The sequence below is a fragment of the Labrus mixtus genome, chromosome 10 (assembly GCF_963584025.1).
Source record: "Labrus mixtus chromosome 10, fLabMix1.1, whole genome shotgun sequence".
NCBI classification, from domain to species: domain Eukaryota; kingdom Metazoa; phylum Chordata; class Actinopteri; order Labriformes; family Labridae; genus Labrus; species Labrus mixtus.
This window is the reverse complement of record NC_083621.1, coordinates 5,928,288-5,951,471: the sequence shown is the minus strand read 5'-3', so window position 1 is coordinate 5,951,471 and position 23,184 is coordinate 5,928,288. Positions and strand designations below refer to the sequence as shown.

Below are 23,184 nucleotides of genomic sequence, written 5' to 3'. Positions count from 1 at the left end.
AATTACTGCGAAACGTTCTGGGAGGCAGGGAGTAAGAGCGACTCTATTTCCAGGGAGTTTAAGTCACATTAAGTCACTATGTTTAAACACATTGTGCACTAAAGGGGGAATGCAGTGATGTGTTGTGTTGTCTCTGAGGTGAGGGAGCTGCAGCAGGAGAATCAGAGGAGTCTGGGGAAACTGCAGGAGACAGCAGAGCAGTGTGAGTGGCTCTGTCAGCAGCAGAGATACTGGATGTGTTGTGTCAAGAGGTGGGTATTTATTCAAACTGCATCTGAATGTATTCACATCGACAAACAGTCTGCACGGCTTTAATTACACACATCAATACAGACTAACTACAATGAACCATGCAGTCAACATTTGAGAAAAGAGTCTTAAAGGCAGTGTTGTTAATTTTCCTCCAGATCCACTTTTTAAGATTTTGGTTGAATTTGATTTGTCTTCAGGTCCTGACAGAAATGAATAACTCATGTTCTCTGAAAAAGGAACAAAGAAAATCCATCATCTGTATCAGTTCTAAGTCTGTAAAAACTTCAACCAATGTCTGCTACGAGGTACCAATCTGATGAACCAATAAGACGGCTCCCTGTCTCCCTGCTCGCTCTCTACCTCTCGTGCTCTAGCTCACACTCAAAGCACGTCATCGATGACTTTAGGAGTTTATGTGAGTTTACTTACCGCTGAATGAGACATGAGACGACGTAGTTTCTACACAATGAAAGAGATGAGCTGAGGTCCACTTCTGGAGAGACGGCGCTCGTGCATGTAAGTGAGGGGGCGTGGCTTAAAGCCTGGCTCACACTGCAGGATAATCAGGCTCGATTTGAGCTCAGATTCTTCCTTCCCGACAATCTCAGGGTCGCTCCCGACTCGAGGCTGCTCGGACCCAATTATCTGTTCAGATTATCTTGTAGTGTGAGCGGTACAAAGATCCAATCTTAACGATTTATTTCAAACATGTTTTATATTTAGAATTTAAAATCTTGACGTTTACGTCATGAAAAGGGTCCGGCAGAAGTTGTGTGTGACTACAATATAATCACGAGAGACAATGGAGGACTGTCGTCATGGCGACCAGCGGCAGGACACAACCCGGTGTTTTCTTTTTTTTTACTTTTCTGTACAGATCATCAGTGCAGCACTTTTCTGAAACGTGTATCCATATATCTACGATTGTATCTACTTTTCTATATCCTACAACAACTTCCACTTCCTTCTCTTTCACCAACCGTCGTCCTTTGTTTTTTTCAAATTTTCACTCGTACAGTGTGAGCTGACATGCCACCCCGACTTTTATACAATCGGGGAAAAATCGCAGTGTGAGCCAGGCTTTAGAAGGAGCACAGAGGGGAGGGGTCGGGTGCAGACGGAGCACTGAGGGAATGCTACTTTCAAAATCATGCTAGTTTTCGACTTTTACTGTAGCATGTCCTGGACACGCAAAAAGGGGTGAATAACTTTACTATAGCTAACGGAAGCTTACCACCCATTAGTTAACTAGACTACTCTTTCCTAGAACTAAATGAGAGCTCACTCCCTACCAACCTGCTAGTCTACTCTTTCCTAGTCGAAGGAGCTATGTAAAATTACTCCTCTAACACCCTTTGGAGGACAGATGAACAAGTTATAATCACAGCCCCAGGATTATCTGCCTAACATTCATTTCTAGAATAATTAGATTCAAGGATAACCCCTGGTATAGGACTCTAGATTACCCCCCAGAGAGGGAATAACTGTGAACTCCCCTCGCTAGGATGTAAGGTGTGTATGAAGTGTGTAATATAAATCAGTAAGACAAGTGTGCCGTGGTGTGACTGCTCAAAACTTACCCTCCGAGGTACACGGGGTCCTTAAGGGGAACTCCCAGTCTTTGTGGTGTAAATGATTTTAGTCAGAAAATGATTTTAAAAAGTTTCCGAAAATTTATTTAAAAATTTCAAATTATATTCCAAATGCAAATACAAAACAGTAGAAGTAAAAGATATAAAAAAGGAAAAGAAAATGAAAACTCAAAGACCAAAGCCTAAACCTGTGAGTGTAGACACTTGAGGTTTTAAAAGATCTTGGTCTTAGAGACTAAGTCCCAAAATGGGGTTTCAAAAGTCAGAGTGACGTGGATTCGTTTAGCGAAGCAAAAAGGAACCTTGATCAGATTTTCTGCAGAGTTTTTATAGCCAAAAAATCTCTCTTTTTTCAAGATCCTGTAACACCTCAACAATGCACGTTCGCAGAAACGTGATGCATCCACAGGTCATGCCAAGTTCATATGTGGTTTCAGCTCGAAGACCGTGAACCGAGCAGATACACAGAAGAGCTGATACTCAGAAACGCTACACGCCTACGAGCTCCTATGTGGTCTTGCTTCAATGTATGGCACACTTATCTTGACCTCACAGGAGCGTAGGCACTAGGATGTGTGTGTAAGTTTAACAGGAAATGTTGAAAGCAGAAAAAGGTTATGACTTTATGACCTATGTATTAAACGATGAAAGAATTAAATGATAAATAAAAGAAAAAAACAAAAACAAATTCAACAATTGCATAACTCTTTCTGATCTTTCAACATTACCAACCCTGCCTTTTAATATGATTTATGGGACTCAACCCAATAAACTGATCTTCATATGAAGCCTTATTTTTAGTTAAATTAGACTCCTCCTGTCTGTATTTTGTGCTCCTGTTTGGAGAAAAACCTGCAGCTAATTACATAAAACGATGCAGAATCATTATCCACTACAACATTAGCGTGTTCATTTTACTGTCATTTACCGTTTTTTTTCATTAGCTCAGATGGTCACTGTGTTTGAAACTAATTGACTTCTACAGATTCAAACGCTGCCTGATGGAGGAGAGAGAATCTCTGCTGCGACAGGTCAGCACGCTGGAAAAGAAGCTGATGAAGACTGAACATGACGAAGGTCACACACAGAGTGTCCTCTGTCCGCTAAAAGAGACTTCATGCTGTGACAGGTGAGGGAGAACTAACAGAGAGAAACACACATGTATCATTATGAACTTAAACTCAGCTGTGAAGTAGCTAACCTTTCTGTCTTTGAAGCAGCATGTCATCGTGGGAGGCAGATTCAGTGGTCCACCTGGAGTCTCAGGTAGAGAAATCAAACACGGAGCTCTTCACACAGATAACAGTTAAAAAGATTTATGATCACATGCTGCACGACTGAAAAAGTATTTTTCACAAATGCTTGATTGCTCTTTGTATTTCCTATATGTCAAAGTTCAGATTCAGGACCTCCTGAAAATATCAGTTTTTTTAAAGGTCCCATATTATGCTTTTTCTGGTTTTATATGCTCTTTAGTGTGTTTTCCATGTATCCTGTGCATGTTTAGGCACATCTATGTGCAAAAATTCAAAGTCTGCGTAAACGCGGCTTCTCCTACGTCCTCCTGTTAGCTGTAGCATTAGCTGCATGTAACGCTCGATTCTAGCCCCCCTCAAAAAAAATGTGTCAGTGTGATATCACTGATCTAAGCCCATTGGCTCGTTGTGGCAAGCCCAGCAGCTCATGTTGCACGCCCATTAACTTCTGTAGCACGCCCACGATATGCCATAGCCTGCGGTAGCACAGTAGTGCTAAGGTGCTAATTAGTAGAGGAACAAACCCCCCAAAAAGGCTTTAGTTTTCGAGATACCCCTACCCGAGGTAGAACAAAGCACAACCATATTTTTTCATAACTTGAACATGTCTAGTTTATGAAATGGATGGTTGTATAAAAATATTTTACTGCAAAATAACTTTTTTTTGGATGTTTTATGCATCTTACCAAAAAACGAAAATAGGTCAAATTAGGGCTTCTCCAAAAGGGACAGCTCTAGCCTTATCACATGTATCTCTGGGAATCAGAATCAGAATTTCACCAAATTTGGACAGGATGTTCACAGATAGTTATTAGTTTCAATTATGCAAAGTTTTTTTATCAATACCATTTTAAATTTTAGAATTTTTCTCACTTAAACACACATGTAGTTTAGGCGGAAATTGAAAATTGAAACAAAAATTAAATACAAACACAAAAAGTCATTTTTTAAGTAAGGACAGCAAACATTAAAATATGTCATTTGTATCTTCTTTAGACTGTTATCTCAACATAAAATCAAGTTATTTGACTTTTCACTTGACTGTCACCAGCCCCTAACAGGAAACTAGTGCAGCCAGGATTTCAGGGTGACCTGGTATAATGGGGCCCTATGGATGTGTATGTGGGAGGAGGTAGCCACAAACAATAGATTAAGACTTAACAACAATACATTACATAGGTATGATCAGGGTTGGCCTCTGAACACAGTGACACAAAACAGTAATAGTACTACCTCCCATATACAATGTCAGATTTGCTCAAAATTTCACATGAACAATGTCAGTACTGGCATGATCACATCTAACCTAATACAATTATGCCATTAACATAGCGCCCCCTACTGGAAAGAGGCGGTACTGCATCTCAGATACTTTGTCTGATCTGCTTAAAATTTCACATGTATGATCAGGGTTGGCCTCTGAACACATTGACATAACAATAGTCAACTTCAACAATAGCGCCCCCTACTGCAAAGAGTAAGTACTACATCCTCTATACAATGCTCAATTTCTTCCAAATGTCAAAGCTATCATGACAGTGCCAGCCTGAACCTTTACGTGATCTTCATTATGTTGCCTATTTCACTTTTTACTACGACTTTTACACATATTGAACTGCACGGCCTGCTGCTTTGCCACGTTCTGCTGCTGCTGCACTCCCGCGGTCGCGACACACCCCGACATGCACAGGGGTGCGAGGGCCCTTCATTTTAAAATATTGAATTAAAATTAAATTAAATTAATACATTTTTATTTTTTTCATTGTTAAAATATTTAATAGCTAATTATTACTTTTCATTATTACTATTGTATTATTGGTCATTATATGCTTTGGAAATATATTTTACACATTCATGTCAATAAAGCTTTTTGAATTGAATTGAATGGAAGGAGTCACACAATGGCCTAAAGAAAATCCCATTTTCAAAAAAACAAAAAACCACAACTGAGATAAAACAAAAAGCACAGAAAGCCAATTGATGGTGTCGACTGTCTGGAGACACACAACCAACTGAGCAGTGAAACCTCCTCCAGCCCAGCTGACTGTCATCACAGGTGCAGCCAGTAGCTCCTGACCTAGTTTCCTAAAGGGAATCTATCCATAACACCCCACAACTGAAAAAAGAACTCTGTTATTATGACAGTTTAAAGTCTCTCCAACACCTCACTTTAAGAAATGTAGATTTGTGATGTATAACTCCTGTTACCATGGCAACGAAACTAAAATGTGTGGGGTTGACACTACAATTTTAATGAACTAGTTTAAAAAAAATGCATAAATTAATAATATTATGATATGATATTTGCTGCTAAGAACAAAGAGATGAGGTTGATTTAATGGGATACAAACAGAGTTTTGAATCCTTTATTAAATCCATTAAAGATTGTTTTAAGAGGATATATTGTGCTTTGTCTCCCTCTGCTGGCAGACTCATTGACTGAGTTCATTATAAACTGGAAATTACACATCAATACTGTATCACCTTTTTAGGAGAGAAGAGAGTTAAAAGTGTAATTTAAACCTATAAAAACATATTCAATAACAACGACTTCACTATTAGAAGTAAGAAGATTTAGAAAATAACCGCTTTTATTCTCTTCAACACAAACTTTAACTGGTGATTATTAACCTTAAGATGTAGGTGTATTAATACAAGAGCAAGTTGTCTGCATGTTTTATTTCTTTCAGTTATCACATTGTAGGAGTGTCTGAAATAAAGCACAACAATACTACACTAATTAACATTTTAATCTAAAGGAAAATAAAGACAAGTCTGGGATACATTGGGATCCTCCTTGAAGAATAATTTCCTTGAACCAGTGAAGTCTAAACCTCATAACTATTGAACAAATATTTTGGAACTAAAATAATAACAAAGAAAGAAACTCTGGCTTTGTGATAAATTTTGTGAACTGTTGTCTGTGTTGTAGAGTTACAAAACGAGATCTGCACACCTAGAAGCTCCCGTTTGAGAGATTTTATTAAGTGATGTTTTGAGACAAAATGCTCTTCCTCAGATTTGAGGAAACACCCACTGAGGTATAAAAACCCTAAGCTTCATAAACCCTAAGCTTCATAAATCAAACCTCTTTAAATGGATGAGTCTCAATCTCTCTGCAGACAGAATATTCTACAAACACATGAACACAACAACACAGTGCATAGAATACATCAGCTATTCAATACCGATAGTATTTTTCCTATGTTATATAATCCTATAAAATAAAAGCTCTAACCCGAGGCTGCTGTCGTAAAGACGCCCACCTGCTAGATGTAACACGCCCGACTTCCCTCAGCTCTCTCTCTCCTGCAGATGTCATCGCCTCGGGGAGGAATTTAACAACATTTATTGCGTCAGATCAAAACTTTTCATTTGTGCACAAAACAAGTCATAGTTTTCCTATTGATCCTAGCACGGAGCCAAAAGGCCTTAACACACACACACTCACACACACACCTGCAGCAGGCCTCGCCTCTGTGTTGTGAAAACAGCAGCTCGGCTTAATGCTTAAACTTGCCCTCAGATACAGACTGTGCTTCATGCTCAGCAGGAGTCAGATACTGCAGAAAAACCTGCACGCTGTATTTCTGATCGCATTGGGACCCCCCCCCCCCCCCCCGCCGAGCCCTGAGGATCCTGGGAAGTTGGGAAGGAATTTTTAGATTGAATGAAGAGAGAAGTTCAGACGCACACGAGCATGAGGAGGTTTTTCCAAGCGCACAGGGACGAGGACCACGGTCAGATCCAGTACCTGACGGCCAAGTGCACCCGGCTGGCTCATGATAAAGGTAAGACCTGGAGGACGAGACTTTGACCTCTGAGGACTCAGTTACACATTTACATTTCTTCAGCCGTTCCTGGACTTGAATGGATATTCAAGTTGGGTGTTAACTGTCGTTCTTTATTTTTTATGTGTCATGTTGTCTCTTCTGCTTTGAAATGTTTTTAAATTATGCTCAAGTCATCTCTATATGAGTCACAGGTGCATATAGGATAGAATAGAATAGAATAGAATTACTTTATTGATCCCAAACTGGGAAATTGTGGTGTTACAGCAGCAGGTTATCAGAGCAAAATAACAATATAAGAATAGATACATAGTAAATAAGCACAATATACAAAAAATGTGTTTCTGTTTGTTTTTCATCGAGTTAGCATGATCAGGGTTGAGGAGGAAAACAGAAAAAAACATTTGGAGATGATTTACAAACACACCACACAGTACATGCCTTCCTTAGTGAGGTTTAGAAAAAGTCATTGTTTGTGGTAGAATGAGTTTGTTCGTTTTGATAAGAACTATGGAAGCCCTGAGCGGCCATACATCCATACATTTATTGGGTGGCAGTAGCTCAGTCTGTAGGGGCCATATCATATCATATCATATCTTACAGTGTCATATCATACTGTTTCATACCCAGATTTTTTTTGCATGCATCATGGGTCATAATTACTGTAGACACAAGAGATTGCCAGCTAACGTTGTATATGGTTTGCAATAAGCTGCTTAGTCAGAATTTGGAGGGTGGTCTGCATTCAGCCTCGTGCAGAAAATATACCTACATTGAAGCAAGAAACTCATAATAAATGGCATAGAACTAGAACAAGTAAATTACATTTCTTGTAGTATTAATAGACCAAACTAAGCTGGAAACCTCATATAGCCAAAATATCCAAATCAATAGCAATACTGAATTAAAACTGCATGCGGTGATGAAGGGCCCTCGCACCCTTATGCATGTCGGGATGTGTCGCGACCGCGGGAGTGCAGCAGCAGCGGAACGTGGCTAAGCAGCAGTCCGATTTGTGTAAAAGTGGTACTATGGTATGTTGAAATAGGCAACTTAATGGAGAACACAAACAATTTTGACGGTTATGGCTGGCACTGTCATGATAGCTATGAAATGTGGAGGAAATTGAGCATTGTATATAGGATGTAGTACTTACTCTTTGCAGTAGGGGGCACTATGGTTGAAGTTGACTATTGTTATGTCAATGTGTTCAGAGGCCAACCCTGATCATACATGTGAAATTTGAAGTAGATCAAAGTATATAGGATGTAGTACTTACTCCTTGCAGGAGGGGGCGCTATGGTTAAAGTTGACTATTGTTATGTCAATGTGTTCAGAGGCCAACCCTGATTATACCTATGTAATTTGAGGCAGATCAGACAAAGTATATGAGAGTTACAACCACTTCCTGTTTGACGGCGAATGATGCATCCGTATGGCGAGAGCGTTGGATGTAGGCATTTGAGCTTGAAAGTCTTGTATGGCCAAGGTGTTAGCATGGTCCACACCAATTTTGAGGGGGAATTGAGCTACCGTGTAGCAATGGCTAATGCTAACTGAGAAGCAGTAACTTCCTGTTGTCAACAGGTGGCACTGTGACTAATCAAAAAATGTCAATCATGGATGTGTTCAGGGCAGGTCCCGTATCATGCATGAGAAATGTTAATATGATTGAACACTAATTGGCAGAGATATAAGCATTTACTTTTTTGGCAACTTGCCAAAACGCTAAAAAAACTTAAAACGCACGCCATGGCCACGCCCTTTGATGAAATAACGTGCGGAGCACAACGAAATATGCTGAGCCTGTCTAGAACGCACTGACACTGAGTTTGCGTCGATCGGATGAGCGCCCTCGGACAAGTGTGTTCAAATAGGAAGGCTGAAATCTGCGATTTTGAGCCATTTTGGGCCATTATCGTGAAATTCAACTTTAATTTGTGGACTTCCTGTCTGGTTGTTTTAAACGCCGCAAGAGGATTTTTAGTCCGTCCCGACATGCTTAATATGCATACCGATTTTCGTGAGTGTACATGAAAAAACCCTTTATGGGGAGGCCATTTTTAAATTTTCAAGGGGGCGCCACTGGGCCATTTTGCGATTTTTTTTTACGAAACCACCAAAATATCAAATTCACGAGACCTGATGACCGTGGAAAATTTGGTGAGTTTTCGGGCACGTTCAGGCCCTCAAAAGTGGCTGCAAAGAGGAGGAACAATAAAAAGAAGAAGAAGAATCGCTAGGGTTTCAATAGGGTCCTCGCATGGTTCGTGCTTGGGCCCTAATAAAGCCAAGGACCTACTAAATCAAACCTCCCTGCATACGTTATACTGCTCCTTCATACTTCCTTACATGACCTACTGTGTGGAGGTATGGGGGAACACATACAAAACAAATACACATCCAATCTTCATCCTGCTAAAAAGACCTATAAGAATTATACATAAAACCACAAATCCATTATTTATTAAACTAAGAACACTAAAATTTCAAGATTTGATTGACTATAAAACTTTTCAAATTATGTACAAAGCAAACTATCAGCAATCGCCTCATGGTATCCAGGAGTTGTTCCAACCGAGAGAAAGCAAACATAAGTTTAGAGGAACCTGTATATTCAAGAAACCACCGATCAGAACTAATGCAAAACTTCACTGTGTAACAACTGAGGGTGTTAGTCTGTGGAACAACTGTGATGACGAGCTGAAGAAATGCAACACTATATTTAAACTAAAAAAACTCTTCAGGAATCAAATATTGAATAGATATGAGCTGGAGCAGTGACTTTCTGTTTTTCTGTTTGGTTATTTCTTGGCTGATGGTCTTGATGAATCTGTTCCCATTATTTTTGTTGTTGTTTTGTCTAAAAACTTAATTTGTTTTGGCCTACAAGCTCGTTTAAATAATTTCTGCAGCGTAAAGTATTTCCTCTGACTTTGTGTCGTATAATCATTAAACCACACCTCAACGTTTCCACAGAAGTCCATAATCAATGTAATGTTTAAAATATGACACATGAAGGAGTGGTTTTCCACGTGTGAGGATCAGGGTCAACTTTACAATGTGTGTGTTGTTGTTCTGCTTGTCGAGCGTTTAGATGAAGACGTGAACATGTGATGAATATTTATATGATGAATACTAGATTCTTCTACAATTCTACAATTCACTTAGCAGACGCTTTTATCCAAAGCGACGTACATCAGAGAGTAAGTACAACACAAGCAAGGATCTAGAAAAAAAGGGAACAATGTCAGTAAGAGCAAACGATCAGCTTTGAGTCTGATTGGACACACAGGTGCTGACAGGAAGTGACCAGAGGCAAAGCACAACATTGAGGGCAGTTCTTGAGAGCTCTAATCAGTATAGAAACCATCTTATAAGTCGTCGTTATCAAACAAAAACCATCGTCATTACCATCATCATCATCAATAATATGGAGACCATCATCATTAAGTTAGTAGGTATTCATGAAAGAGCTGGGTCTTTAGCTTTTTCTTAAAGGTGCAGAGGGACTCTGCAGATCAAATGGAGTTTGGAAGTTCATTCCACCACCAGGGGGCGACAGAGGAGAAGAGTCTAGTCAGCGTCAACGATTCTTACTGAGACAAGGACATGGAAAAAGGACCACAAAGAAAAGTCCTTAGCAGTAGCTTGGTCAGCTATAAGAGACAAATGACTGAAGCTCGTGTGTTGACGATGAGGTGACATGTTTACACAAGAAAAATAAATGCATTAAAAAGTATATTAAGGACCCTTAACTCCCTCATGAGAGCAGTGATGAGGTGATGTGGAATTAAAGCTGTAAAACTTTTTGCAAGAAATGTCAGAATCTGAACCTACATTTTCCTACATTTGAAGTTTTATGGTTTTAAAACATTGTGGGTATTTTAAACTGTGGGCAGTAAAAACATAATTTTTCATTAACTTTTATGAAAACACGTCCAAGCAGAGCTGCAGTTAATGAACTTCAAAGTCGGTCCAGCCTGACTGTGTCTCTACTCTCTGCGGGCTCTCTGCAGCAGTGCTCGACAGGGACTTCCTGGTATCCAAAGACCGAGAGAGGAAGCTGCAGAATGATCTGGAAGCTGCGACTGCCCGACTTGTTCACCAGGATCAGCTGAACATGGAGCTCAGGATGCAACAGGACCAACTCTTCAGCAGGATCCACCAGCAGCAGGTGAAGTGAGGGATCAGAAAGACATGTTCTAAATGTTTAGTTGAGTTAAACCACAGAGGGCATTCATTGGTGCAGAGAGAGTTTGGCCTTCATCAATAAAGATACACTCAGTTGATGGATTGATGGATGGTTGGATGGATGGATGGCTGGTTGGATGGTTGGATGGTTGGATGGATGGTTGGATGGTTGGATGGATGGATGGTTGGATGGTTGGATGGATGGATGGTTGGATGGATGGTTGGATGGTTGGATGGATGGGTGGATGGATGGTTGGATGGTTGGATGGATGGATGGATGGATGGTTGGATGGTTGGATGGATGGATGGTTGATGGATGGAAGGGTGGCTGAGGGGATTGATGGATAGATGGATGGATGGATGGATGGATGGTTGGATGGATGGATGGTTGGATGGATGGTTGGATGGTTGGATGGATGGATGGATGGTTGGATGGATGGATGGTTGGATGGTTGGCTGAATGGATGGTTGGTTGGATGGTTGGATGGATGGGTGGATGGATGGATGGATGGTTGGATGGATGGATGGATGGTTGGATGGTTGGATGGATGGATGGTTGGATGGGTGGATGGATAGAAGGGTGGCTGAGGGGATTGATGGATTGATGGATGGTTGGATGGATGGATGGATGGTTGGATGGTTGGATGGATGATGGATGGTTGGATGGATGGATGGATGGATGGATGATGGATGGTTGGATGGATGGATGGATGGTTGGATGGATGATGGATGGTTGGTTGGATGGTTGGATGGATGGATGGATGGATGGATTTTTTATCAGCCACTTGAGGGCAGCAAAAACAAGAACTCACCACTTTGAAGTTTTAAATGGGAAACTTGTTTACAGTTACAAATCCTGAAGAGATTCCTCTACATACTTTTTTTTAATTTAAGGCATCTGTCAGAAATCAAGTTACTTCTGTAAGCGTGAGACTGAACCATGCAGAAAATGAGCCGTAAAAAACCAAACCTATCAGCGAGGAAAAGCCTAATAGCTTCCAGTTTTACACATTTTCTCTTTGAATGTGTTACTTTGAGCAACTCTTGTTTAAATAATCAAAACAACAGACTCAGCTTTATTTTAACCTAAAATGTTGTTACAATCATAGGCTCAATTGGTAAAGTCGTCGCCTCTCAACCAGAAGGTCAAGGGTTCAATCCCCAGCTGAGCAGCATGTCCAATGTGTCCTTGGGCAAGACACTCAACCCTGCATTGCTCCCCCATACATGAATGAATGTATGAATGGCTTAGTGTTGTACTTACTCTCTGATGTGCATCGCTTTGGATAAAAGCGTCTGCTAAGTGAATTGTAACATTAGGACACACTTACCTGACGGCCAGAGTTTTTTACACTTCTATCACTTCACCTTGCAGTGTTTAACCTCATTGACTTTCCTATAATTTAAGAGCACATAGCCATGACCGTACCAGTAAGCCACCGCTGCTGTAATTACTGTGATTGTCCAGGAATGAGGCTTCCAGTAAGAGCAAAGTGTTAACATACTTTAATACAGAGGGTTTGGCACTGGTTACCAACCTTTTGGGGATTTTGGCTTCATTGCACAAGAGCTGTTAGAAATGTTATATTTCATGTTTGGACAGAACTGTTTAAACATCAATATGTTATTTGAATAGAGGCTTGTATGAAAAAAATAGATTTTCCCCTATATGTGTATGATTCTTTATAAAGGTGCAAAAAGGGCATTTCTCCTGTTGCACACTGTTATTACTATTAAACTCTTTTGTATTTGTTAGAGATTTGGAGAGTGTGACTCACTCACTTCACCCACAGAGATATGATATAACATCAAGCTTGGGCTTGTCCCAAACCGTCTGACCCTATAGGTGTGTTAGATATCACCTGTGCAGTCTGTACAAGATAATTATGCTGTGATCGGGACGTCTCCAGGGAAATCTTTCAATGTCAGGAATTACAGATAAAGATGTTTAAAGTATTGAACTTTATTTATCTGACTGGACAGTACAAGTATGTAGTAGCATTGAAATTACATTTAGTAAATATATATGCATTAGTGTGGATGTTTGCATGCAGGTATCTCTTTAGATGTGTAGTTAATGTGTGTGTCTCTCTGTGTGTGTCTCCGCTGCAGGACCTGGTGGACATGCTGCAGCAGCGGTTTGTCCTGCTGGCGGAGGAGAGCTTCCGGGACGCAGAGCTGCTGCGTCAGGTCGGCACCGAGCTGCTGTGTCTGCAGAGCTCCGAGGTGAAGCTTGAGGGCCTGGTGGAGGAGCTGCACGCTGAGGCCCAGCACAGAGCAGTGGTTGCAGAGAGCCTCCAGGTGGAGCTGCATGCTGAGGCCCAGCACAGGGCTGTGCTGACAGAGAGCCTCCAGGCGGAGCTGAGCAGGTAGGCCCAACACAGACTTCATCTCCTCTGTGTAAATAAAGCTGATTTCACAGCTGCACTCCAGTTAAACAAGCAAAAAAAAAAAATTCAGACAGAACGCCCCTGAAATATTCTTGAGTTGGTTGTTCACACATGCACCTAAGTGGGAGACTCTCGCTGTCGAACATGAGGGGGAGGTCTCACGATGCAGGATGCAGAAAACACTCTGAAGCTGTATAATGACTGTACCATTAAGTAACAATAGATTAGTGGACAAACAAATGTGATTAATCTTTGACAGAGAAATAGAGATCATTGAAGGTTGAAACTAGAAATCCAGAAAAAAAGATCGATCTATGAAAAATGTTTTTATTAGGCCAACATTTAAGAGAAAAACAGACACTGCTCTGTTTTGACAAAAGTCCTTCAAAATGAAAAGTTTTCAAGTTGCCAGCTCATGATACAAACACTGATTGTTTAAAGGTTTTATATGCGATTTTTTTGATCCAGCAGATGTCGCCCTTGAGCACCAGCATGAAACCAAAACAATTTGCGCTGCATTGTTGTGTAAACATGCTAATGCTAGCTATCTTTATTATGCTCGTATCTTCACACTGCATGTAAATTTACCTGAAATGAGCGTGATCTAGAAACACAGTTAAGCAGTGAGTACAGTATGTTATTCTTCTTTTCTCTAGTCCCTCAATTAAACAACTTTTATATGTGAGGGGAGGAGTCAACCGGCCGTCCTGGCGATGTAAACAAACTGAAGATAGGACTCTGAAAACTCTGAAAGCATCACAGACAGTGAGACTCGGGTATTACACCCATTGTAGACAGTCATGACTCACAGAGTTATTTTCAGAGGATATACTTGATTTCTATTATATTTAAGTGTGAAAAATCATATAAAGACTTTTGATGACTGCTCAAGTTAAGACATTTTGAATATTATAACAGTGAACTAGGTCTGTTGTCAGATGTTTTAGGTCATCATTTTACATATGTTATATATCTGTGTTTATATTTAAGAGATCAGATTGATGGAGTGTGCCGTGTGTGTTACATCATCAAATGCATTTTATAAAACCAATCATTGGTCAGTTTAATGAAGTTTAGTTTTCTTTCTAGTAACTTAAACGACCCAAAGCAAATTGAAGCAGCTACATCCTGTCGTCAGTTTAATTAGTACATGCAGTCTGTATATGAAAGGTTTATATTTCACACAGATTTTGTATTTGTCACCAAACAGTAAATCAGTGGAGCTGGAGGAGCTACAAGAAAACAACAAAACTCTGAGAGAAGAGCTGCAGGGTTTACGCTCTGCTCATGAGCAGGAGGTGAGAAACTGAAATATCAGAAGTATATTTTTCTTTGGTATTTTCTCAAAAAAGCTTTTGAACTACAAACCTGGACTTATCAAAGGCAATGATAAAGGATTTTATCTGTGTTCAAAATGTGCTGACAGAGTCAAAGAAAAACCAAAAATGAAGTATCATAATGAGTGAAAACCACCAGTGAAACTTATTTAAAAACTCACAAAGTGGATGTACTGCAGGATCTGTAATCACATACAGAACAGGTGCTCTGTGGGCACGGTTGAATATTTAAAAATGAATTCTATCAAACAATACATACTGCAAATGTCATTAAAAGTGAATACAAGACACACTATAGGAGTCATAGAATTAAACTGCCTCTATTTTTATGGTGCAGTTTGTGTATTTTGATTTATTATTTTTTTCCCCAATGCAACCCCTTCACAAGTTTTTCTTTCTCACTGCAAATTGTTTTCTTAATTACTCAATTAAGGTGGGGTCGCATAGAATTTCAAATGTGGTCATCTGAAATCTTTATTTATTTACAAAAAAAATGCATATTTTGTTTATTAAAAATATAGAATAGAATAGAATGACTTTATTGATCCCAAACTGGGAAATTGTGGATATATATTGAACACTGTGGGACATTAGCTAATGCCAAAACAAGAAGCTTGCAGAAAGTGTGCAGAAATGTCATCCCAGCCTTTCTTCCTCTGTCAACAATAATATACATGAAAAAGTCTAAATGTGCTCTAAATTAAATGTTGACTTACAACACAGTAGACAAACAATTACATGATTGAAAACAAATTAATCGAGCAAAAAGCTCTATGTGTGTTTTTCTGATGTCTGGGGTCGCCAGAGTTTTGTGAAGTTGGAGTGGAGTCAGGAGCCAAAAAAAGGGCGGGAACCACTGCTATGAAATGTCACAAAGACGTCATAGTAGACAAAAAAAAAATCCCACAATGTTTCAAGTTTTCCTAAACATACTCAAGCTGCAGCTACTTAACGGTTGTAATGCAACTTTAGTCCAGCAGATGTCGTGATTGTACACCTTTTTCAACACTGCTTTTGTTGTCTGTAATTAGGCATACCAGTGAGCAGATGATTAATAATTAACGTTTGATGTTTTTTAAATATATGTTCAGTATTTGTCTTTGTCAGCAAAACAACAAGAACAGCATGACACCGCTGTCACATAGATAAGTTGATGAACACTGTTCTCTCTCAGGTCAGCGTGCCCCGTTTAAAAGAAAACCTGCTGTGAGATTTTTGAATAATTAATGACATGAAACATAAAACCCTCAAGGTTCAAATGATTATAATGGGGCCGCATTTAAAGAAACTACAACCACCCCGGAGAAAACAGTAACTCAAGGTTTGCTGGCATTAATGTGTTGAGTCTGGGCGCAGGAGAGACATTCCTACACAATGTCAGGATTCTTTTATTTACTCTGGGCCTCAAAGAGGCTCTCTCCCTTACTGGCCTGTGTTTCATCCAGTCCATCATGCTGCAAACAATCCAACTCTACTGTCATTATCTCGCCAAAGGGACAGCTGCACAAGTCCAACGGTGAAAACTAAATGAGAACATTTATTTGTGGTGGATCTCTCTGTGAATTACTGCAAAACGTTCTGGGAGGCAGGGAGTAAGAGCGACTCTATTTCCAGGGAGTTTAAGTCACATTAAGTCACTATGTTTAAACACATTGTGCACTAAAGGGGGGAATGCAGTGATGTGTTGTGTTGTCTCTGAGGTGAGGGAGCTGCAGCAGGAGAATCAGAGGAGTCTGGGGAAACTGCAGGAGACAGCGGAGCAGTGTGAGTGGCTCTGTCAGCAGCAGAGATACTGGATGTGTTGTGTCAAGAGGTGGGTATTTATTCAAACTGCATCTGAATGTATTCACATCGACAAACAGTCTGCACGGCTTTTAGAGGGAGCACATAGGGGAGGGGGCGTGGCTTTAGAGGGAGCACAGAGGGGAGGGCGTGGCTTTAGAGGGAGCATGTAGGGAGGGGGCGTGGCTTTAGAGGGAGCACAGAGGGGAGAGGGGCGTGGCTTTAGAGGGAGCACGTAGGGGAGGTGTCGGGTGCAGACGGAGCACTGAGGGAATGCTACTTTCAAAATCATGCTAGTTTTCGACTTTTACCAACCCTGCCTTTTAATATGATTTATGGGACTCAACCCAATAAACTGATCTTCATATGAAGCCTTATTTTTAGTTAAATTAGACTCCTCCTGTCTGTATTTTGTGCTCCTGTTTGGAGAAAAACCTGCAGCTAATTACATAAAACGATGCAGAATCATTATCCACTACAACATTAGGATGTTCATTTTACTGTCATTTACCGTTTTTTTTCATTAGCTCAGATGGTCACTGTGTTTGAAACTAATTGACTTCTACAGATTCAAACGCTGCCTGATGGAGGAGAGAGAATCTCTGCTGCGACAGGTCAGCACGCTGGAAAAGAAGCTGATGAAGACTGAACATGACGAAGGTCACACACAGAGTGTCCTCTGTCCGCTAAAAGAGACTTCATGCTGTGACAGGTGAGGGAGAACTAACAGAGAGAAACACACATGTATCATTATGAACTTAAACTCAGCTGTGAAGTAGCTAACCTTTCTGTCTTTGAAGCAGCATGTCATCGTGGGAGGCAGATTCAGTGGTCCACCTGGAGTCTCAGGTAGAGAAATCAAACACGGATCTCTTTACACAGGTAACAGTTAAAAAGGTTTCTGATCGCATGCTACACGACTGAATTTTTTTTATTTTTTTAACAATGCTTGATTGCTCTGTGTATTTCCTATATGTCAAGACAATGCAGGGAGCGCCCCCTATCTGCATTCTTTCTATCGGCCAGCAGGGGGCAGCTTAACTTGTTGCAGAAAGTGTCAGATTGTAGAAAAAGTTGATTCATTTACTAACCCCCCCATAAGTTCATGGACTTAATCACTACTCACATGTTATCTTGAATAAGCATGATGTTCAATTTGTAAAATTCGGCCTCATTTTGAGAAAAACTGACGATAAAGCAGGTTACTATTTTGGGCGTGGCTACCTGTGATTGACCTCTTAATCTGTATAGAGGTGTTGCTTTGTCTTTCCATCCTCTTGTGTACTATGGTCACTTTGTCCTGTATGTACATTTTGATTCTGCGACACCATCAAATTTGTGTCCCAGTCTGTGAATTCACATTGCGCTTGGCTTTGCAGAAGCAGGGCTCAGCAACAGCAGTCTGAATAGTGCTAAACTTTCCAAACGACCAAGTAATCTTTCTTCATTTAACCACAAAGACATTCACTTTACACTCATTCATGACTAAGAAAACAACAAAAGGCCTCACATTTGACAAATCAGACCTAGAAAACAGTGAACGTTAACAGGGGAAATTCAAGGCTTGATCCAAAGGCAGCTGGTTGAAGATCTTGAAGTCATCTTTGACCATTAGCATGCTAATGATCCACAGAGGCTAACATGTTTTGCTCCGTCCTCCAGATAGTTTAGAACTGAAGAAGCCTTTTGGGAGGAGAGGTGAAACGTCTTCAAGATCTTCAAACAGTCCAGTTGCCTTTGGATCAAGCTTCAGATTTACCATGAGCTGGATGACTGAGAACCTGCACAGGTTCCTACATAAAAAATATTACTTATCAAACAAAATAGTTGCTATGAACGTCTTTCAATGAAAGCTGTAGGACAATCTTTTTTTGCCTTTTCTTCTGGTCCCATCACATGAACTTTTCTTTTAAAAGCAACAACTTAAGGAATAAAAAAATCTTTCTGGATGGAGGTCGAGGACAGATCTGATGACTGAAACAGAAGACTTCTAAAACCACAGGGCTAATATTCATCTGGGTGAGGCTGCCAGACCTTACACTGGTTGTTGTACAGCCAGTTCTCTGAAACATTAACGCAGCTGGAGTCTCATCTTTACTTTTTTGTCTTTTAAAGGTTGAAAAACAAAATAAATGCAATCAATGGATTTCTGCAGAATCCATTAAATACTGATGCTATCCTGTCCCAAAGTGGCTAAAATGTCATTAATTCAGGTCGTGAAAAGAGCAGCTGAACCTTTCGGCTGATGTTCCTTCAGATTTAAAGAAAGCTTCTGTATCTGTAAAGAAATCTCTGAATCCAGAACTAGTTCAGATCTTGAGGGTGAATGTCAGACGTCCAAAATAAACGGCTGATATCCGTCTGGGCAAAGCTGCCAGTCTGCGGTGCGGAGCTTACTGTCGTGCCAGGATTAAAAAAAAAAGAAAAAAAAAGGTCTGAACTTTAAAATACACTCTCATCAGTGTTTTTATTTAGTCCATCTGTTGTCCGTCTTTTTAAAGGACAAAACAACAAGTAGCTACGTCTTTGGAAGACTTATTACACAAGTCAAATAAACAGCCACTAGAGGGCGCTGTTTAGTTTAGTTTATTTGCACATTTTTTAAAAGAAGAGTCAAACAGAAAAATAAAACAAAATAAAAAATAAAACACGTGCAGGTGAGGTAGAAACCCATCAGGGCTTATCTCAAAACCTCACCTTAAGAGATTAAACAAAGTTAAAATAAATTACAGAAAGATTTACTATCAGAAATCAAATTTTACCAAATTGAAAATGACATACAAACATTGAAAACATAAAAATAGATCAAAACAGGACATGCAGTATGCAGACAATATAACAAAATCAGGACAGTTCACTATTACGGTGGCCCTGAAGGTCAAATGTGTAAATATGTCATGATTGCGAAAAACATTTCACTACATGCAAAAGTATTTCATGAAATGTGGATTTTGCAGAATAAAACAGTTTGCAGCAGGTGAAATATGTTCGCAGTCCCTGAATGTTTTTTAACGTTTTTCGCAATCATTAAATATTTACACCGTACGCTACTAATTGCTTTAAAGTAGGAAATTATGTAACTCTGACACCTAGTGTTCAAAATGGGTACTGTAGTCTAAATTCTAAACATTGTAGAGAGCTTTCTCCCCCCGCCCCCTCCTCTCTAGAGTCCATGCTCATGCAGGTCACCATGTGGTGGACTCTGAAGCTTCAGTGTTTATCCAGCTCTGCATGGGTCTGTAAACCTTTCTGCGTTCTAACCTCTCTCCATTTTTCAAAAGCATCTCCAACATTGATCCTAGTTTGAGCACGTTTCTGCTCGTGGAGCTTATTAGAAACATGCAGAGGCTTTTTAGGTCGGATACAATCACTTCTATCTGAACCACTTCTCTTGCCCGCTTCCATCGCTGCAACACCTGTTGGTTTGACCTGATAACTGCTCTCATATCTGGAGAACCGAGGGGCGTCCAAAACGGCCGTGTGTGTGTGTGTGTGTGTGTGTGTGTGTGTGTGTGTGTGTGGGGGGGGGGTTGCCTTAAAACCGCCTACCTTCTCTGGTCCAAACAAATCCAGAGCATTCAGGAGCAGAATCTAAAGTTAGAAGGAGGACATACTGACTGCTGCATTGTTGTCAGAGAAGCCAGCACTTCAACATAGCATGTTTCCTTAATGTCTGATCAGATAGAAAGGTACCTTTATCGTTTCACTCACTACACATCTCACTGATTGGACCTTCTTTTACCAGAAATTCTCAGGTCATGTTAGACTTAATCAACTAAAAGTTTAGGCAACGATTACATCAATTGTTAATCTCATGTGATTTAATTTAATTTGAAGCTCATTGTTTTTTCACACCTTTGATTGCCATGATACATCAGAGGCTGAGATGTCATCGTCAGGTGTTAAAAGTGTTGTTAACCAGACAAGCCAAATTAAATCACCAGTGAACCCAGTTTATGGTTTCAAGTGGGGAAACACAATCAAGTGTAGAAAAGCATTTCCTCTGAGCTGTTTATTAAAAATATTTGGCTTTGGCCACAAATGTATGTAATGGATTAAGCTCTGTGTCAGACTGTGTCGTCCGCCTGCTCCGACCTCCACCTCAGCGGAGAGGAAGTGTGGACAACAGGAACGAGAGGAATACAAAGGAGAAATCCTTTCTGAATATTATCCCATATTGTTGAAACGTCTCCAGATAACACTGTTATTAATCGGTGCTCTACAAATAATGATTGACATCTTTTTCAACATATACCCGTTTTTATTCCAAAACATTTTTCCCACTCACTCGATTGTTCCATTTCTGATTTTATATGAAACAAAAATGTTCCCAAAACTTAAAAAAAAAAAAAAACAGGTTGAGGAGTCCTCGTGTGGTTCTTCTTCACTAAGGTCACTCTTGTGTCTCACATCACCATCAGTGATTCACTCCAACAATGTTGTAATTAAAAACTGCCTCAAGATCTGGTCTCAACTCAGACGCCACTTTGGATTTTTAAGCAGCACCTCTCCTAACTCCAACCCTTTGCTTTTGTAACCTGCAGATCATGGGATTGTCTCTGTAAAGCATCTTTACATCATTTGAACTTCACCATCTGTTGATCAGTCAGTGACCCACTTCTTTAGATATTTACAATTCCAAACTTTGTCTGCAACAATTTCCCTAGTTTCCCTGCTCTCCCTCCTACCACCATGACTGACACAGTTTTTAACATTAACCCTCTCCTCAAAGGTATCATCTCTAGAACAATACCCTCTTTGCATGCCAGGAGTCGGCCTCTGATAAATTACGCAGTCAGTAGTGAAACGTGTTCACACATCCTTTGTGCCAGACAATGGGTCTTAAAATGCAAAGTAGTTCATAGAGTCCACTGGTCAAAAAGCAGATTAGCTGGTATCTATCCTGGCACTGACCCTACTGTAGGTGTAATACATATCAGAGCCAGCTAAGCTTGCCCACGTGTCTTGGACCTGTCCTGCATAATTTCCATATTGGAAGTCTGTTTCTGACTCACTCTCCACCATCACCTCCGCTAACATCCAGCACCCACCCATGTTTGGCCTGTTTGGTGTTCTGCTAACTGACCGTGCACTGACCTCTCATTGTTCTGACCTTGTACATTTCTTACTTTAATAGCAAGGCGTGCTGTTTTGATACAGTGGAAGTGTCAAGGTTGGGTGTGTAAAACAAGGGAGGAGGACCCAAGTGCAGAACTAAAAATATTTATTTTAACAAAAAGTCGAAAAAAAAAACGTACTACTCAACAAAAACCAAAAGGTAAGGACCAACATACGACACAACAATGAACTGACACAGAGGGGAAGAAACACAGAGACTAAATAGACACAGGTGAGACTAACAAGACACAGGTAAAGACAATCAGGGTAATCACACTGAGGGAAACACACAGAGGCAGGAATAAAATATAAGAAACACTGAGGAGAACTACAAACTATATCATGAAACACTGAAGACACACAGAATTCAAGAATGTAACAAAATGACACTAGAACATAAAGAAACACTAAAGACTAAACTATGAAACATTAAGACAAAAACACACAAGGGAAAGGAGAGCAGCACTAGGATGAAGAACCACAAGGAAACCTAAACTTTGAAATAAACAAAATACAAACTAAAGACTGAATCATGACTGAATCATGACCCCCCCTCTCATGCCAAGCGAATAAGGGAGGTCACTGGACTTACTTATGTAAAAGCTCTGCCATTGGTTGTGTTCTACATGCGGACGCACATAAGAAACAAACGTGGTATGAGTCCCTTTGAAATAGTGTATGAGGGTCCTCCTCTTACACCCAACTCACCCAGACAGCTTTCTAACCTGGGTGACATCAGAACGGATGATAAATTAAAGTTCTTGTTTCTGAACACTTCACCTCTGAGTGTAACTGTACCGTCCCTCACACTCGCTCGTCTCTCCCTCTCACGCTGTAAACCCACTTCACCGTCACACCGGTCGCAAGAGCGGACTAGTCGGGCAGCGCCACTTTATAAGCGCTTTTCTCCTTAATTTCTTCAGATAAATACAATTGTAAAAAAACGGTATTATACAGTTTCGTACATAATCCTTATGGAGAGGAGTTTTTATATTCAAGAGACTTCTTCATTCTAAACAACAAGGAGCCGGGCGGTGTGTTACAGCTGAATTGTGCCTGATTTTGGGTTGCTGTAGCTCCCTCAGCACCCGTACTTCCCTCATCCCTGAGCTCATGTGTAGGTAGGCTAGATCATTAGGAAAAAGAAAAGGAAATGCCCCCTTTGAATTTTGAACAGCTGCCACTCGATTGTTCTCTTTCTCATTTTATATGAAATAAACATTTCCACAGAATAAAACAAACTTTTTATTTTATTATTGGGCTGCAAATGTCCAAACTTTATCACACTGGTCCCAGCGTAAAAACCAACCCCCCCCACCATGGCTTCAGGTTGAGGAGTCCTCGTGTGGTTCTTCTTCACTAAGGTCACTCTTGTGTCTCACATCACCATCAGTGATTCACTCCAGCAATGTTGTAGTTAAAAACTGCCTCAAGATCTGGTCTCAACTCAGACGCCACTTTGGATTTTTAAG

At 40.3% G+C, this 23,184-nt stretch overlaps 1 protein-coding gene across 5 annotated transcripts in view; it reads left to right on the top strand.

Annotated features, from left to right (window-relative positions):
- Window positions 1-6,724: 6,724 nt before the first annotated feature.
- LOC132981693 (liprin-alpha-1) overlaps window positions 6,725-23,184 on the top strand; it is a 42,187-nt gene continuing 25,727 nt past the window's right edge. The window contains exons 1-8 of one of the 5 annotated variants that reach the window (XM_061047691.1): window positions 6,726-6,891; window positions 10,911-11,068; window positions 13,198-13,454; window positions 14,686-14,773; window positions 16,513-16,625; window positions 17,163-17,306; window positions 17,395-17,476; window positions 18,257-18,697. In XM_061047691.1, the coding sequence (XP_060903674.1) occupies window positions 6,771-6,891; window positions 10,911-11,068; window positions 13,198-13,454; window positions 14,686-14,773; window positions 16,513-16,625; window positions 17,163-17,306; window positions 17,395-17,476; window positions 18,257-18,265 (972 nt within the window). In that variant the 5' untranslated portion in view covers window positions 6,726-6,770 and the 3' untranslated portion in view covers window positions 18,266-18,697. Of the gene's footprint in view, window positions 6,892-10,910; window positions 11,069-13,197; window positions 13,455-14,685; window positions 14,774-16,512; window positions 16,626-17,162; window positions 17,307-17,394; window positions 17,477-18,256; window positions 18,698-23,184 lie in introns of those variants that run through there. The other 4 variants (XM_061047692.1, XM_061047690.1, XM_061047688.1 and 1 more) reach the window with 4 other exon arrangements.